General features: G+C 34.2%; 2 protein-coding genes across 4 annotated transcripts; one reads left to right on the forward strand and one right to left on the reverse strand.

Moving 5' to 3' along the window:
• Window positions 1-2914: 2914 nt before the first annotated feature.
• On the forward strand, window positions 2915-10134 carry LOC8286027 (auxin response factor 4). Of its 3 annotated transcripts, none has more exons than XR_001535734.3 (12): window positions 2916-3874; window positions 4003-4059; window positions 4306-4491; window positions 4597-4681; window positions 4760-4850; window positions 5175-5339; window positions 7247-7366; window positions 7456-7531; window positions 8019-8181; window positions 8262-8987; window positions 9092-9282; window positions 9737-9875. XR_001535734.3 is itself a non-coding variant. In XM_015723667.3 (12 exons), the coding sequence occupies exons 1-12, from the start codon at window positions 3554-3556 to the stop codon at window positions 9906-9908; spliced, it is 2373 nt and encodes a 790-aa protein (XP_015579153.2). In that variant the 5' UTR covers window positions 2921-3553; the 3' UTR covers window positions 9909-10134. The 3 variants fall into 3 exon arrangements, 2 of the variants coding, with proteins under 2 accessions (XP_015579154.2, XP_015579153.2); XM_015723667.3 differs by having other exon boundaries at window positions 2921-3874; window positions 8262-9007; window positions 9737-10134; XM_015723668.3 differs by lacking the exon at window positions 9737-9875 and having other exon boundaries at window positions 2915-3874; window positions 9073-9214.
• A 615-nt stretch (window positions 10135-10749) lies between these two features.
• On the reverse strand, window positions 10750-15808 carry LOC8286026 (isovaleryl-CoA dehydrogenase, mitochondrial). Its single transcript, XM_002526322.4, has 15 exons — window positions 15572-15808; window positions 15403-15486; window positions 15270-15327; window positions 14987-15111; window positions 14835-14879; window positions 14452-14500; window positions 14231-14340; window positions 13149-13225; window positions 12753-12803; window positions 12595-12659; window positions 12089-12243; window positions 11962-12002; window positions 11833-11887; window positions 11618-11674; window positions 10750-11196 (listed from the first exon to the last, which is right to left on the reverse strand). The coding sequence occupies exons 1-15, from the start codon at window positions 15677-15679 to the stop codon at window positions 11056-11058; spliced, it is 1221 nt and encodes a 406-aa protein (XP_002526368.2). The 5' UTR covers window positions 15680-15808; the 3' UTR covers window positions 10750-11055.
• Between the last annotated feature and the right edge of the window lie 502 nt (window positions 15809-16310).

Raw genomic sequence — 16310 nt, forward strand, 5'->3', positions numbered from 1 at the left:
GCTAGCCATTTACACACTAATAACTATCGTTATCGTTGTTATACCTGTATACCCATTAGATTATTATACAACCATCACTGAGATTATAACAAATTTAAAATTTTTATCTTTAATAAATTAAACTAGCTTCTTATGTTTATTTCTTCTCTTTCTTCCTCTAATACAACCAAATTCAACTCTAATTTTCTTTTTATAAATGCATGAACATCAAAAAGAAAAGAATAAAAATAAGAATTAGGAGACATTGTATAGGAAAATGCGAAAGAAAAGAATGAGAAAAGAGAGATGACTTGGATATGATTTTGAAAACAAATTAGACTTCAATTAATTAATACCATATTCCTGATTTCTAAATGCCAAAAGTCTTAAATATTTAATATTTAAATGAAAATGGGGCATGCTAGTATGGTATTGATAGTGGATATTGAGTGTGGTAGTAATTGGTATAGAAAAATATAAGACGATTTTTTTATAAATGTGGTTGAACTTTTTAAATTAATTTAAACATAAAATAAATATATAATTCATTATAATAAAATTATGATCTTTTTTTCATCTATTTAGAAAAAAAGTATTTACTTTAGCGCAAATAATAAATTGAGAAAAGAAAAAAAGAAATTTATTCCATTCATACACTAAAATCTATAATCGCCACATTGTATTCCAATTATGTTGTTCTATTTTAATAAAATCAACTAGATGTTTCTTATTTCTTTTTCTTTCTCTCTTCAATAAAATAAAATCGAACTTTGAATTTCTACAACTATATTCAAAAGAGGAAAAAATATATAAATACAAATCCAATCATGATATTAGATAATTTTTTTTTGTAAATTCTAGTTATATTTTGACAAATATTATTTATATATTTATCGCTTCTTGAATTGAAATTGTCTGATCGTTATTTATAAAAATATAAAAAATATATAGATTAAAATTTTAAAATTGACGGGAGAAATATGAGAGATCTATAAAAAAAGAGAAAAAAGCTAAACAAATGAAATAAAAAGGAATTAAAAAAGAGAACGGATTTGAATGTAAACTTGTTGAAAAAGAATTTCAGATGTTAATAATTAGTAGCATATTCTTGATTGTTGGATGTCAAATATTCTAGGTATATAATTTTTGAATGAAAAAGTGGTGCATGTGTTGTTGGTTTTGGTGGTGGGACTAAGCATGATGATGATTAATATAGAAAATATGAGACAATTTTTTTTTATTTTTTTTAAAATATAAAAAGATAATATTTATTCATTACAACAAAAAAAAAGTTAATTTGTTATTCATTCAATTGAGAAAGAGTATTTAATTAAGCTCAAATTACAAGTTGCAGGCTCATTTTGTTGAAGAAAACATCATTTTTTTACCTTTTTTTGATATTGCAACAAATTTAAGGATCAAAATGACCCTTCTTTTCATTTTTCAATTTCTCATGGAAAATCATGGATATAATCTAATACTTTATTAAGTGGGGTTTAGCCAAAAAAGTTGGACAGTTTTTCTGTTAGTTTGTTTGGTGATGGTAGTTTTCTTAATCATATTTTAGAATTTTATTTGTTTGGCTGAAATATCTAAGTTTGTAATAATTGAATATTGGGTTATTTTTGAGGTCTAAATAATTTATATTTTATTTTTTAATTTCTTAAAATTGACATATCAAAAAGTCTTTTCTTCTCTACTGAATCATTAATTTGTACTTTTATGCATCATAATAAACACAACTTAAGAAAAAGAATTAATCTTTTTTAGATCTAACATCAATAATTTATCCTTTTTTTCTTTCCCTGAATTGGGTATTATTTTTGTAGCAAATATAATAAAACTGTTATCTTTTTTGTTCTATAATTTATTAACTTCTAAAGAATATATAAAAATTAGTACTGAGAGAACATGGGAAAACAATATTAACAATAGTAAAATTCTTCTATTGGTGTCCACTTATAAAGTTATTTCATAATAATATTTGGTTAAGCTCACTGATTTCACATATTTATTATTATTATTAATTATTATTTTTGTGTTAGGTGAAATGCTATTTTCTCCAATATCAAACGAGAAAGACATGGTTGAAGTGCACGCGCCATGGGAAAGGAGTGGAGGGGGGGAACATGGTTCTGTGGGAAAAATGAAAAAAGAACAAAGGGTTGATGAGACTTGAGAGTATAAAGGAGTGGACTGCTGGGTCTCTGAGTCACTGAGTCCTAACAACTAACAACACGCCCATGATAGTTGCTGCCAAAGTTCTCAGGCCCCAACTTTTTACATTGACAGCTCCTTTCTCTCTCTAATTTCTTGGGTTTTAATCTTTATTAATGATCCTGTCTTTTGCTTTCGGATATCTCTAAAATTCAACTGAACAAACAAATTCAGAAAAGGAACTAAAATATTACCCTATAAAAATTGGTCCAGTCTTTTGGACCATTTTAGACCATATAATAATAATAAGAATAATTATATTTTAGATAAAGTTAATGGGTTTTTAGATATTTTCTAGAGGCTATGATAGATATGCTTTAATGGGTTGTTTTTATCTTATTGTTTTTGTTGATACCCAAGCTCACAAAAAAAGGTTTTTAAAGATAAAAATAGATGAATTTTTGTGTTGTTTGTTTGCATTGAATGAAAACTCCCCTTTTGTCTTGGTTGGATTAGGACCAAAGTGTACATTGGTTAACTTTTGTTGGTAATTCTTTAATTAACCGGTGGATCATTAGTATGTTTTCATATTTAGTATGTAATATAATTTATCTAATAATTAAATTATAGTGTCTGAATTAGTACTCCAATGTCACATATTTCAGAATTTAAGTTCATAAACAAAGTTAATTACCTTTAATAGGTTTAATTAAGAAAAAAGAGGGAAAAAGAGATAAAGCTAAGGCAAATGAAAGAGAGCTATTGAGAAGAGAGAGTGAAGAGGGTGGGGGAGAGTGTGGGTTATGTACTGTCTTAGCTTGTCCCCTCCACCCAACACACACTATCTCTCTCTCTTCTTAACAGCCCAAGTCCAAAAGCCACCACCACATTGGCTTTTTTTTTTTTTTTTCCTTCCTTTTTTATAGGTTGCCTTTTGTTTTTCTGTGCTTCCTATGCAATTGTCTATGTCTGCTACTTCTGCTCCCTCTTCTCAGTACCTGCAAATGGGGGAAGAATCATACTTTGAATTTCTTGTTATTATTTGATACCCTTTTCTTTTCTTTTTTATTTTTAAGCTTTGAGTTGGGTATCCTTTCTAAAAACATGACCTTCTTGTTGTTTTCTATTCATATTCTTGCACTACTCTCTTGTATTAAGCTTTATTATAGGTACCCTCCAAACTAAAATATGAGTTTCTTGCCATGATTTGACCTCGTTCTCAAATTTTCTATGGTTTTCCCTTAGCTCTTTTGGTACCCTTTTCTTTTCCCACTTGATTACTCTCCTACTACTGCTGCCCCTACTTTTCTTTTTCAATTTTCTTGATCTTTTTGGAGGGGTTGGTTAGTGGTTATGTTGCTGTACTTGTAATCTTAAGCCTATAGTACTAAGGATAACAACATTTTGTTAGGTGTTCATGGAAATTGATCTGAACCATGCAGTGACTGAGGTGGAGAAGAATAACAATGCATTTTATACTAACAATGGGGATTCTAGTTCCTCTTCATGTTCTTCTAATTCATCTCAGTCTCCTGTTACTTCTTCAATTTACTTGGAGCTTTGGCATGCTTGTGCTGGTCCTCTCACCTCACTTCCCAAGAAAGGGAATGTGGTTGTTTACTTCCCTCAAGGCCACCTGGAACAAGTTGCTCCTTCTTCTCCTTTCTCTCCTATGGAAATGCCTACCTTCGATCTCCAACCACAAATCTTTTGCAAAGTTGTAAATGTACAACTCCTTGTAAGTAGTAAAGATGGGTTTTTTCCGCTATAATTCTCCTTGCAAGATCATAACTTCCATCTCGTTTTCTAACTTATTCTAATTTGCTTCTTCTTTTTGACTTTTCTAACTTTACTCTTTTTAAACAGGCTAATAAGGAGAATGATGAGGTCTACACTCAACTTGCTTTGCTTCCTCAACCAGAGGTATCATCTTAATTGATATCATTTCTCATTTCCTTCTTCATCTTGGTCTATTTTGCAATTATAATTTGTATTGCACAAGGAAATTCGCATTCTTTTTTAGGAGTTAGCACTTTGTACTCGTAGTTCTCAATGAGTTTATTTCTTTTATTAATTCATTTCCTCTTTAAACTATAGTCGTTCTCTTAACAGGTAGCTCAAAGTTCCAATTTTGAAATTTATGATGTCATTTTTTTGAGAATTCTGTAGTTGGTAGGCCCAAATTTAGAGGTAAAGGAGCTCGAAGAGTTAGGTGTCGATGAAGAGGGTGGAGGTGGATTACCAGCAAAATCAACCCCTCATATGTTTTGCAAAACACTCACAGCTTCTGATACTAGTACCCATGGAGGGTTCTCTGTTCCCCGTAGAGCTGCTGAAGACTGTTTCCCTCCTCTGGTATGATTTTTAATGACTTCAGTTGCTTTACTGTTACTTATATACTAATTTGGTAATTCTTGTTAAGAGTTTGTTGTGAATGTGGTGATATTTCTTTGTTTGTAGGATTACAAACAGCAGAGGCCCTCTCAAGAGCTTGTGGCCAAAGACCTGCATGGAGTAGAGTGGAGGTTTCGGCATATTTATAGAGGTGTCAATCTTAACTGAATGGAGGATTGGATTTTAATTGAAAGAAATAGTGATGGTGTTAATACTTACTGCTTTTTAGGTCAACCAAGAAGGCATCTGCTTACTACTGGGTGGAGTATTTTTGTGAGTCAAAAGAATCTTGTTTCAGGGGACGCAGTGCTATTTCTGAGGTATGCTTAGAGCATATGCTTCTAAAGAACATGCTCTTCCACTTGTTTGAAGTTAAGGCAAAATCCATCTTTTAATTTAGTAATTAACCTATTAGGAAAAGAATCATTATAAGGAAATGGATTATTCGCTCAGGAAAGCTAGAAACTTGATAAATGCAAGCACTGCTGGTAGGAAGCAAAGAGATTTGAGTTGGTATGAAAATGAAAAATAGGAAATATTCCCAGTGTTATGCAAGCAGATCATTTGATGTACAAATGTCAATCAACTGTTCGCACCCTGTGGTTGGTTAAAACTCATAATCTGTTTTCTACTGGTCTTTGTAGGGGTGAAGATGGAGAGCTGAGATTGGGAATTAGAAGAGCTGTTCGGCCCAGAAATGGTCTTCCTGATTCAGTTATTGGCAAGCAAAATTCGTATCCCAGTGTTCTTTCTGTGGTGGCTAATGCAATATCCACCAAGAGCATGTTTAATGTTTTGTACAGTCCAAGGTATATAACTACTGTCAGAAATCGGATCTGATATTATGATTAATTTCTAGTCTTATGTTACTGTTAATGCTATTAAATCAGATAATATAAGTAGTTCAGTGGGATTTAACAACTAAGCAAAATGTGTTGTAGATAGGAAGCTGGTAATGGTATCGGTATAGCTAATTGAAGCTAGTTCCAAATTGGTGGGGTAAAAAGGCTTGTGCCATGAAAATGACTATGGTACCATCCCCGCCTGAAACTTCTATGTTAGAAATGGCTCCTTGCTATGGACACTATTTCTTGATTTGGGCTTCTTGAGATGCCTTCAGTTTTCTTTTAGCGTAGTTTAGCAAATAATATTTTTATTATATCTTATTGTTATAGACTACAATATGTTGGTTCAGGCTTACTAAATACCAATTTTTATCTCATACCTAGATGAATATGTGGTCCTATTTTAAACTGAGTTTTCTAGTCTAGGCAATAAGGGCCTCTGTGTATATGTTCTGAAATAAACTTATTGCTTGATAAAATCTTAGGAGAATGACCTGATTTACATACTATTGTTTCTTATTGGAGAGTTATCATGCTCTGTTGAACTACTAATGAAGTTTTGGTTACTTATTTCATGGTTTTTGACTGCTAAGTAAAGTATCAATCTTCGGTTACTCATTTCATGGTTTTTGGAGCTTGTTAGCAGGCCAAGATGGTCTGTGAAATGAGAGATCCTAAAATTGGCCCTAAATATAAAGTAGTTGAGAGATGAAAGAAACTAGGGAACCATGCTGGATTTGTTAAGTGCAGTAGAGTTGAATATATGTTGAAAGTCGTATTAAAAAATGTAAGGTGGGCTTTGAAGATTATACTGGGCCTAACAAAATGATTTAAATGAGGGTAGAGGTTATTTCACTCTAAGTGGTGAAATAGTGACTTTAAGCCACAACTGCCTATGAGACTGGAATCAGAAAAATTGTTCCTGTAAATATCACTTCTGCTGTAAATAGTGTCCCTGAACAGACATGTGAAGTTTCTGCTTTAAGAATTATGTTATTGTACAATAACATTTCTAGCTGGTTCAAATATCAGCCAGTAATAACAGTATAACCCTAAATTAAGTGAATAGAAATTACCTGAATGGTCACTATTGAGCATGAAAAACTTACGTCAAATGCAATATTTTGGGATAAAAAATAGATTCATTATAAAACAAGCATAGGTGTTGGACAGATAGGACACAGCTGATCTAAGCATGGCCTCTCTGAGACCATTAAGAATGTAACGATAGTAAATTCTATTAGAAGAATGTTGGGATCTACTACCTAATTAACAATTAGCAGTAGTATAGCTGTTCTTCAGTCTCATAAACACTAAGCTGCATAGTAGTTATGTGTTCTGATATTTGTTAAGCTTCCTTCTATTGTTCTCATATCGCTTGTGCCCATTAGAGTGCTATCGCTTATACAAGCAGCCAAAACTTGGCTAATTGTTGACACAACTTCTGCTGGGTCATTGAATACACTAGTTTTAGAAACAGTTGCAAAGGAAATGCCGATGGAAGTCTAATGTATGAATACTGACAAAAATGTAACACATGGATTCGAGTGCAGAATCGCTCATATATGTATATATAGTATGTATTACAATTTTGAAGTAGACAAAATAATTATGTCTTACTCTTTTTAACAATTTTAGGTTCTTGGCTAGTCGGTAGGATCTATAGTGCATTTCAGACTCAAACTGAGAATTTCTGAAAAAGTTCAAATAATATTTTTGTATGCGGCATAATCTAACAGCTGTAACGTTCATGGATCTTCCAAATGAATATATTTTCTTTCTGTTTGGTTATTGTAAATCTAATGCCTTTTTAAAAAAATCTGGCATTTACCTGGTGGAATTTAACATTTTCTGGAACTGCTGAAATGCAGGGCTAGTCATGCAGACTTTGTTGTACCTTACAAAAAGTACATGAAGAGCATCATGAATCCAGTGTGCATTGGGACAAGATTCAAGATGAGATTTGAAATGGATGACTCACCAGAGAGAAGGTCTTTTATGATCTAACATGGCAAAACACATTCATGTTCTTGGAAAGATTATATTCTGAGAAAACAATGGTGTTTGTACCTTGTTGCAGGTGCAGTGGTGTTGTCACGGGAATAAGTGACTTGAATCCTTATAGATGGCCTAACTCCAAGTGGAGATGCTTAATGGTACATTTCTTAATCTTGCTTTTACCTATCATGGAAGGTTACTCTTTTTGGATGATTATGTTTGTGCATACCTTGAACATGACTCCTTGCGAGTTTCTTGTAAATTAATTTATAACAACCTCTTGCAAACTGTAAGATGATCACACCACTTTGAACTCTAGTAATTACTAGTTCTTTTTATAGAGCGACATGGGACTTAATTTGACAGAACATTCTGCAAACATAGCATTGTTTTCATGGAATCAACTGTTAGATAATCATCAATGACAAACTTCTGCATTGTTTACTATAAAAGTTGTGAAACTGTGCAAGGTGCTAATATCTTAGCTCATCAAATGACATCTTTGATATGGGGATAGAACTATTACAAAACTTCACATATTTCTGCGCTTTTGCAGTGTAATCAGAGAGGGTGTCAAACTTGTACTTTTTTAGTGATCTTCATGCGACTTAGTTAATGTAGACATTCTTGACATGACATTAACAGGTGAGGTGGGATGAAGATATTGGCAATGATCATCAAGAACGAGTTTCTCCGTGGGAGATTGATCCTTCTGTTTCACTACCACCTTTGAGCATTCAGTCTTCACCAAGGCTGAAGAAACTGCGGACTAGTCTGCAGGCAACCCTACCTGATAACCCCATAACTGGTGCAAATCTTTCATTGAGAGCTACTTTTGTCTGTCTTAAAAAAATGACGAGGTCTAAATCCTCATTATTCTTTTTGCAGGAGGGGGTGGGTTTTTAGACTTTGAGGAGTCAGGAAGATCCTCTAAGGTCTTGCAAGGTCAAGAAAATGTAGGTTTTGTGTCACCCTTGTATGGTTGTGACACAATGAACCGCCCACCGGATTTTGAGATGCGATCCCCAGTGCATCAAAATCTTGTGTCAACTGGAAGAGAAAAGGCTAATATTGGCGAGATAACGAGGACTCGCCCCACTACATATACAGGCTTTGCGGAAACTGATAGGTTTCCGAAGGTCTTGCAAGGTCAAGAAATATGTCCACTGAGATCACTGACTAGTAAAGGTGATTTTAACCTGGGTGCTTGGGTTAAACGCAATGTTGGATGTGGTTCTTTCAACATGTATCAAGCACCCAGACGCAACTTCTACCCACTAGGGCCAGAAAGCCTTCAAAACGTGTATTTTCCTTATGGTGATGTATACAAAACTGGCCAAGATGCTAGAATGCGCTCTTATGCGACTAACTTCCCAAGAGAAAATTTCCAATTTGGTGCACCTTCTATCCAGGCTGGTGTTAGTAGAGATGAAGTTGGAAAGCCAAATCAACTGAGTGATCTTAAGACTCAGGAACCTGGTTCTGCTTCACCTGCTTTAGGGGTAAATCTAAGAAGCCAAAAGGACAACTCTTTTGGTGGGACTTCTAGTGGATGTAAGCTGTTTGGATTCTCTCTGACTGCAGAATCACCAAATCCAAACTCGCAAAACTCTGGTAAGCGGAGTTGTACAAAGGTAAGCTACATAAGAAGCATAGCTAGAGGTTGATTTGCTTTTTTGACTTTGTACCTTATTTGTAGTTGCATGAATCTATTGAAGGTTCACAAGCAAGGCAGCTTGGTTGGAAGAGCTATTGATCTATCAAGACTGAATGGCTACAGTGACCTGTTAAGTGAACTTGAGAGATTATTTAGCATGGAAGGTCTTCTGCAAGATCCTAACAAAGGATGGCGCATCTTGTATACTGACAGTGAGAATGATGTAATGGTTGTTGGTGATGACCCGTGGCAGTAAGTGTCCCTATAATGAAACCAACCTTCTTATATCTGCTATCCAGTTCTTTCATAATGATGCATGTGTAATATGCCTCATTTATTTTATATCAAAAGAAAATGTGCATCTGGCAAAAAAAGTGTGCATGTGGCATCTTTCTTGGATGCTCACACATTGGACCCCTAATTTTGTCACAACCTACTCTAGAGAAGTTTTGTTAGAAAAAAATACTTAGATACACAAAACTAAATGGCCAGTGCAGGGTTCACCATCTGAACAAATAGTGAAGCTTTTAGATCATCAGCAACTGTATTTTGCATGTATTTTATAAAATTGCATTTGTCGAAAAGTCAATAAAGAATGCATGATTCTTAGATACACAATAGCTCAATTAGTGATCTTTAAGAATAATCAATAGACCCTGTGAATTTTTTGCTAAATGACCCTCACTGTGATTCTTTCTAATGACAGTGAGTTCTGTAACGTGGTATCCAAGATCCACATATATACCCAAGAAGAAGTGGAGAAGATGACCATTGGAGTGATTGGTGATGATACTCAAAGCTGCTTGGATCAAGCACATGTTGTAATGGAAGCATCAAAGTCTTCATCAGTGGGCCAGCCAGACTCTTCTCCACAGTAATAATAGTTTGAATTTACGTATTTGGTTTCAATATTGTGCTTGCTGTATGCAACTACTTGTCAAAACATAAACCTAGTTGTGTATCTTTTTCAGTTGAGTTCTAAGTTTAATGATTGTCTTGTCTTTATCAGTAGAACATACTACGCACAGGTGCGTATTGTGGCCTTGAGAGAATGGTAACTGAAGTTTGTTGAACTGTTTAAAGTCAGTGCTTTCATGTTGTCAACTGTATGTATCAATATAACTGGTAGTGTTATTATAATAGATTAGACTCAAACCATGATAGACGGGTTTAGGAGCATTGCATTGGATCAGAAGAATGTATTTTGTTTTCCGAAAACCAGAAACATAGTCGAATGATGCTAAATATTATTTGACAATTGTGCCATTTTCGCTCTGTCAAAACCAAGATATGAATGTGTACATATTTGTGAAGTCCATTAGAAGTAAAACTCAGGGCTGAGTTTATGCAGCTGCCGGTAGCTTCCCTCACTTTTTTTTCTCAACAGCAAGTAGCCATTCCGATCCCACAATTCCACCCATATTCAACCAAGCGACTTGCATTTGAGCTCTTTATTTGCAGTTCCAGGTTTTAGCCAGGCTATAGTATCTCAATGTGCTTTTTCTGTTCCTAATCTCTATAATAAAGTTGGTTATGCAAGATTTGGTGCTACGTAGACAACTGCAGTTAGGTGCTGCGATCTATCTATTATTGTGTGGATTTAACCACGTTGGATGACAGAAGGCATTGATAAAAATTCAACAACCAAATTCTGCAAGTTTTACATGTAATAGCATAATTATAGAATCAATAGTACTGATACTTGCAAAGCGCAACAGATTTGATAGAAAAGAAAAGGTCTCTTCTAATGCATAAAGGACTGTCATCCTATAAAACGTTCAATGAGTTCAAGCTATTCTACTTCTACATCTTTATGAGGCTTGGAGTTTGAAAAACTTCATGGTACATGAAACATAAAACAAGAACTTTCTTCCTTTAATAATAAAATGGTGAAGGATTGTGTATATCTGTATGATCTTTCCTTGAGCTGCAACAGAATTTTACATTTCAGAATGAATAAAAAGAGTTATTTACTTGACTGCTGTGGCATGCCCCGGACAGCAGATGAGCATAACCTCTTTCTCACTACTTAAAAAGTTCGCGACCGATTATCATCCTTCTGATCTCACTAGTCCCTGCCCCAATTTCATATAGTTTGGCATCTCGAAGAAGACGACCAGTTGGGTACTCATTTACATACCCATTGCCGCCTAAACATTGTATAGCCTGCAAAGTTGAGTATGGATATATTAATAATCTGACAACATACAGCTTGTAAATTATTAACACATTGCTGAATCTATCATCTAGTGCTTTTGCTGCTACATCCAGGTTAAGATATGAAGCAAAGAAGCAGGATTAGTCAATTCACAGAAAAAACATTTCAGGAATATACCACAAGGACAATAATAAAGCAGCTTTGGTTATATAACAAGATCCTGGACAGAAGAGGATATGAAGAGAACTTGAATAGCTATGCATGAAAATATCAGTTGTTTGATACGGCTAGAAAATTTATTTCCATATTTCCCTAGTCATTTCTTGACAGCAAAAAGAAGGAGCGAGAGGGAAGAGAAGAGTAAGAATGAAAACAAATTCCTGTGATATATAAACAGAACAAGAAAGAAGCAGTTTGATGCTCTTTCACCTGCAAAGCAACTTGGGTTGCCCTTTCAGCTGCACAGAGTATGACTCCAGCACAATCCTGAACAAATATATACACCCAAAATAATTATATATGGTTAATACTAGCGTTTTATACAGATAAACAGAAAGGCAATAAACAATCCGGCATCAATGCAATCAGGTCGGCAGAAAAGAAGACAAAATCTGGCTGTACAAGTGATTAAGGAGCACCATCACCTTTGGGTCAACTTTCCCTCTGTCACAGTCTCTTGCAACAGAATATACATATGACCTGGAAAAAGAAGAATAAACAGCTTCCTTAACAAAACACAAAGAATAGAGCATTTTGTTAATAGAGCCTTATACCTTGAAGATTGTATAGAAGTGTACATGTCAGCTACCTTCCCCTGTAATTTCAGAAATATTAGTGTTGTAAGGTCTAGAATGCCAGACAAACATCAACTAGTACCTTGTGTCAATGATGGTATAGAACCTGTATAAACTGAAATTCCCCAATTGGACGGCCAAACTGTTCTCTTTGACGAATATAAGGAAGAACAACATCAAGACATGCCTGCATGATACCCAGAGGTCCAGCAGACAAAACAAGCCTCTCCAAATCAAGCCCTGACATCATGACATAGACTCCTGCAAAGACAATTTCTAATACTTAGCAACAAAATAGAGGAGGTACAACCGACAAATACAGTATTATGCAAGCACAATAGGTAGAGATTCCTGAATAGTAATAGCAGCTTTTCCAAGCATATAAATGAACTCAAAAAATCCTCTTCATTGGGAGCGTTATGGGACTACCACGAAAGGTTGGAAGTGCTTAAAAAAAAAAATTAATCATTTTAAAATTACTCAAGAGAGTGAATACTATAAACGGCTGCAACTTCAGTAGTTGCATAGGATATAAATGAGATATTTAGATGAAGCATCTTACATACATCTACTGAAAGAATATAAGCTTAAAGAAAGAAAAAAAAAAAAAACCTTTTCTTTCCTGCCCAAGGACATTTTCGTCTGGAACAAAGCAATTCTCAAAGACAAGCTCGCATCTGTTCAGACCATCGTTCGTGTTAGAAAGAGGCAAAAGGATGGGTTAATGGACTACATATATGGAACTTTGCTCAAGAGGGTTGTCAGCATACGTATCACTTCCCCGCATACCAAGTTTGTCTAGTTTCTGGGCAGTACTAAATCTGCATTCACCAGAAAGAAAGAACGTTCAGGCCAAGACAAATTCTACTTTGTATTTCTTCAACAAGCAAAGTATTTCTGCCTTCATACACAAAATCAAAATTCCCAACATGTTCCACATAATCACAGTTCAGGTACACTAATGCTTAAAGAAAAAATTGAAATCAAATTTTAAAGGTAGCCTTGAAGTTGGGAAATCCACTGTCAAGGCCCAAAAAGATCACCAACTTTGTCTGGACAGCTATAACCTAATGATGAAAAATTCCATCACTAGAACTATTTTTTATCTTTTAAAAATAGATCTATGGCCTGCCTCATTCATCAGAAAATGAAAATTGATAAAGTACCCAGGCATTCCTTTCTCAATGATAAATGCTGTGATTCCTTTTGAGCCAGCCTTGACATCAGTTTTTGCATAAATTACCTGTAAGCAACACTACATGTCACTTTCACCCAGAAAAGAAAAAAAGAGACGAGAAATAACTACATAATATGAAACATGATACAGATAAGCACAGCCAAATTAATAGCGGCATGAGCTAGTACCATTATGTCCGAGAATATAACTCAGAACAGGCATAGCAATACTATCTAGGAAAGATAGTGATGCAAAACGTGTTAAACTACAAGTACAAAATTCTTCAATCTAATTTGACAGGATTAGCATTAAGAAAATTCACAAGCTCCTTACTAGAGTTGTATTTGTCCCACATCACTAAGTTTCTGGGCTGCTATGGTGTATATATGTGGATTGGGCACCCTCTTCCTTTGAGTTAGCTTTTAGAAATGAGTTCTACCCAAGCCCATTTAACACAGTGTCAGAGCAAGACTTTCGTCTGTGACGATTGGTTTGGGCCTAGCCCATTTGCAAGTCGTGTTAGAAGTTATTGGGCTATTATGGTGTATATATGTAGATTGGGCACCTATGGTGTATATATATGGATTGGGCACCCTCTTCCTTTGAGCTAGCTTTTAGGAATGAGTTATATTCAAGCCCATTTAACATTCATATTGCAATTTAAAAAAGGCCTCAGACAACGTATCCACTTCCACACTGTTATCTTATTCGTTTAACTGCCTAGTTGCATAATAAGATTTGTGAACCCCTTTCCATATTTGTAGGACCGGCTATTAACATCATTAAAAATAGTAAGAAACTTTCCTAGCTTGCATCCAATATGGGATTAACTTTGACAGGTCTTACATGCACCTCATAAATTTTTTCGCTTTTTAGAATACTGCTTATCAATATAAATAACAATATTAGTTAATGTAATCATTATTCAATGAACTAATTCTTGAAATAGAGCTAGAATGACAAACAAATTGAAACATAGTTCATATTACAATGAAAGGGAAGTTCATTAAGCAGTTCCAAGCATGAAATAAAAGAGTATTATAGTAAAAAAATGCATTTTAGATAAATTACCAATGTTTGAGCAACTGGACCATTTGTGCACCACATTTTATTCCCATTTAGAATATACCCTCCATCCACACAGTCAGCTTTGCATTTCATGCTAACAACATCAGAGCCAGCTGAAGGAAGAAAATAACATATCAGCTAGTTAAAAGAAGAAAATCTACATGGGATCTCATAACTCCACCATCAGTATAATATATAGATGCACAAAAAGATCATCAGGGTACCATTGGGTTCACTCATTGCCAAGGCTCCCACATGCTCTCCACTGATAAGCTTTGCAACAACAGATAACTGGTTAGTTAAAATGAAGTCTTGGAACACAGATTTACAGAAAGTATAATTATCACCAGCAAACAGACAGGAAGAAAAATATAGATCATTTGCCCATCTTCTTGGACTGAGTATAGCAGGACATGGGAAGAGAGAATGGCAATTTGATATCATTGATTAACTTGATTTTGACAATAAATAGCTATAATAGCTTATTTTCAATGTACTCACACTGAAAAGCTGAAATTTTCCAAAATAGTGTCATTGGTTACAAGGGCATAGTAGAAATAGTAGTACAAATGATTAGGAAAATCTGAAAAAGGAAAGGAAATAAAACCTTTGGCAAGTACTTCTGTTTCTGAGCAGGACTTCCATTCCTCACCTAAAACAATAAAAAAATAAAAACACTATTACAACCACATTTGGAACTCATACAAGACAAGACTCAACACAAACAGAACAAAATTTTAAAAATTGAGCCTTGTATACCAACTGATTGATGCACAGATTAGAATGTGCACCATAAGAAAGTGCAACAGAGCCTGAAGCACGACTAATTTCTTCCATGGCTATGCAATGATACAAGTAACCAAGACCTAGTCCTCCATATTCCTCTGCATAAAAATATCCCCAACTATTTAATCAAATTGCATAGTTCCATTTAACAGTACTTTCAAAGCCTTCGTTGACAAGATTATTAATAAACCAAAAACACCCTACAAGCTATAAAAAAAGATAAATATATATATAAAAAATAAACGTAAGCACAAACCTGGTGCAGTAATTCCATGAAGATTAAAATCTCCCATAAGCTTCCATAAGTTAACTTCCTATAGCAAAATCCAAAACAATTCATAATTCATAATTAAAAAATTTAATTAATTAATTAATTAACCAGTAATTACCTTGGGGAAATTATTAGTTTGGTCAATCTTGGAAGCATGTGGAGCTATATTCTCTTGTGCGAACTGAGAAACACTCTCTTTAAACTACAATCCATTAAAATCCATCAGCTAAGAAATAATTTAAAAAAATTATACTAATTAAATTAATGAAAGCAGGAATTAGAGGGACCTGAAGCTGAGTATCGTCGAAGAGAAGAGATGTAGAGAAAGAAGCACGTCGCGTCTGCTGCTTTAAAGTCGATGAACATAGAGACCTCAGTCCGAATACCTTTTGCATCGTCGTTTTGATATTTTTGCAGAGAAGAAGAAGAAGAAGGGAGTGAAAATGAAGATGGAGCAATGATCTTATAATTGATTTTGGCGTGTAAGCAGAGAAGAGCTCAAAGGAAAGCCTGTCCGTTGGTTGATATGTGTCCAGATTTTTACTCGTGATGGGTGCCAAATTAATGCGACCAAAATTTAAAAAATAATAATAATAAATAAAAAAGAAGTATCCTAATCTGCTGATTCAGGAATACTAATCCGCATGTGGTTGGCCATGATCACTTTTGTCTATGTCGTCATGGATAAGGTTGATCGTTGTTTTATTTTAATTATAAAAACAAAACTAGAGCCTAAGCATTTTAATCGATTCAATTTTAGTTTTAATTATATCTAGTTGAAAATTTATGTGGAATTTGTTTTATCAATAAATAAATTTTGGTGTTGAATAATTAGAAATCAGTATTGTATTTGTAGTATTTATGTGAATTCTATCCAATCAAGCAGGATAATATTTTGATAATAGGTTAATTCTTTTATAATTTAACAAATTAAGGTATCAATTTTTTTCAATAAACTAGTTGTTAAACCCGTAGATTGCGAACATTTTGATGTTTTTAGCATGTGATAAATATAAAAAATACAAT

Source organism: Ricinus communis, chromosome 8 (genome assembly GCF_019578655.1).
Source record: "Ricinus communis isolate WT05 ecotype wild-type chromosome 8, ASM1957865v1, whole genome shotgun sequence".
Lineage (NCBI taxonomy): Eukaryota > Viridiplantae > Streptophyta > Magnoliopsida > Malpighiales > Euphorbiaceae > Ricinus > Ricinus communis.

Coding starts and splice junctions, on each gene's coding strand:
- LOC8286027 (XM_015723667.3), top strand. CDS start 3,554: ATGGAAATTGATCTGAACCATGCAGTGACTGAGGTGGAGAAGAATAAC. Junction 4,060..4,305: donor CTTTGCTTCCTCAACCAGAG/GTATCATCTTAA, acceptor AGAATTCTGTAG/TTGGTAGGCCCAAATTTAGA. Junction 9,283..9,736: donor GTTGGTGATGACCCGTGGCA/GTAAGTGTCCCT, acceptor TTCTAATGACAG/TGAGTTCTGTAACGTGGTAT.
- LOC8286026 (XM_002526322.4), bottom strand. CDS start 15,679: ATGCAAAAGGTATTCGGACTGAGGTCTCTATGTTCATCGACTTTAAAG. Junction 15,112..15,269: donor TCATGGAATTACTGCACCAG/GTTTGTGCTTAC, acceptor ATTTTTATGCAG/AGGAATATGGAGGACTAGGT. Junction 12,804..13,148: donor ATTGAGAAAGGAATGCCTGG/GTACTTTATCAA, acceptor TGGTGAATGCAG/ATTTAGTACTGCCCAGAAAC.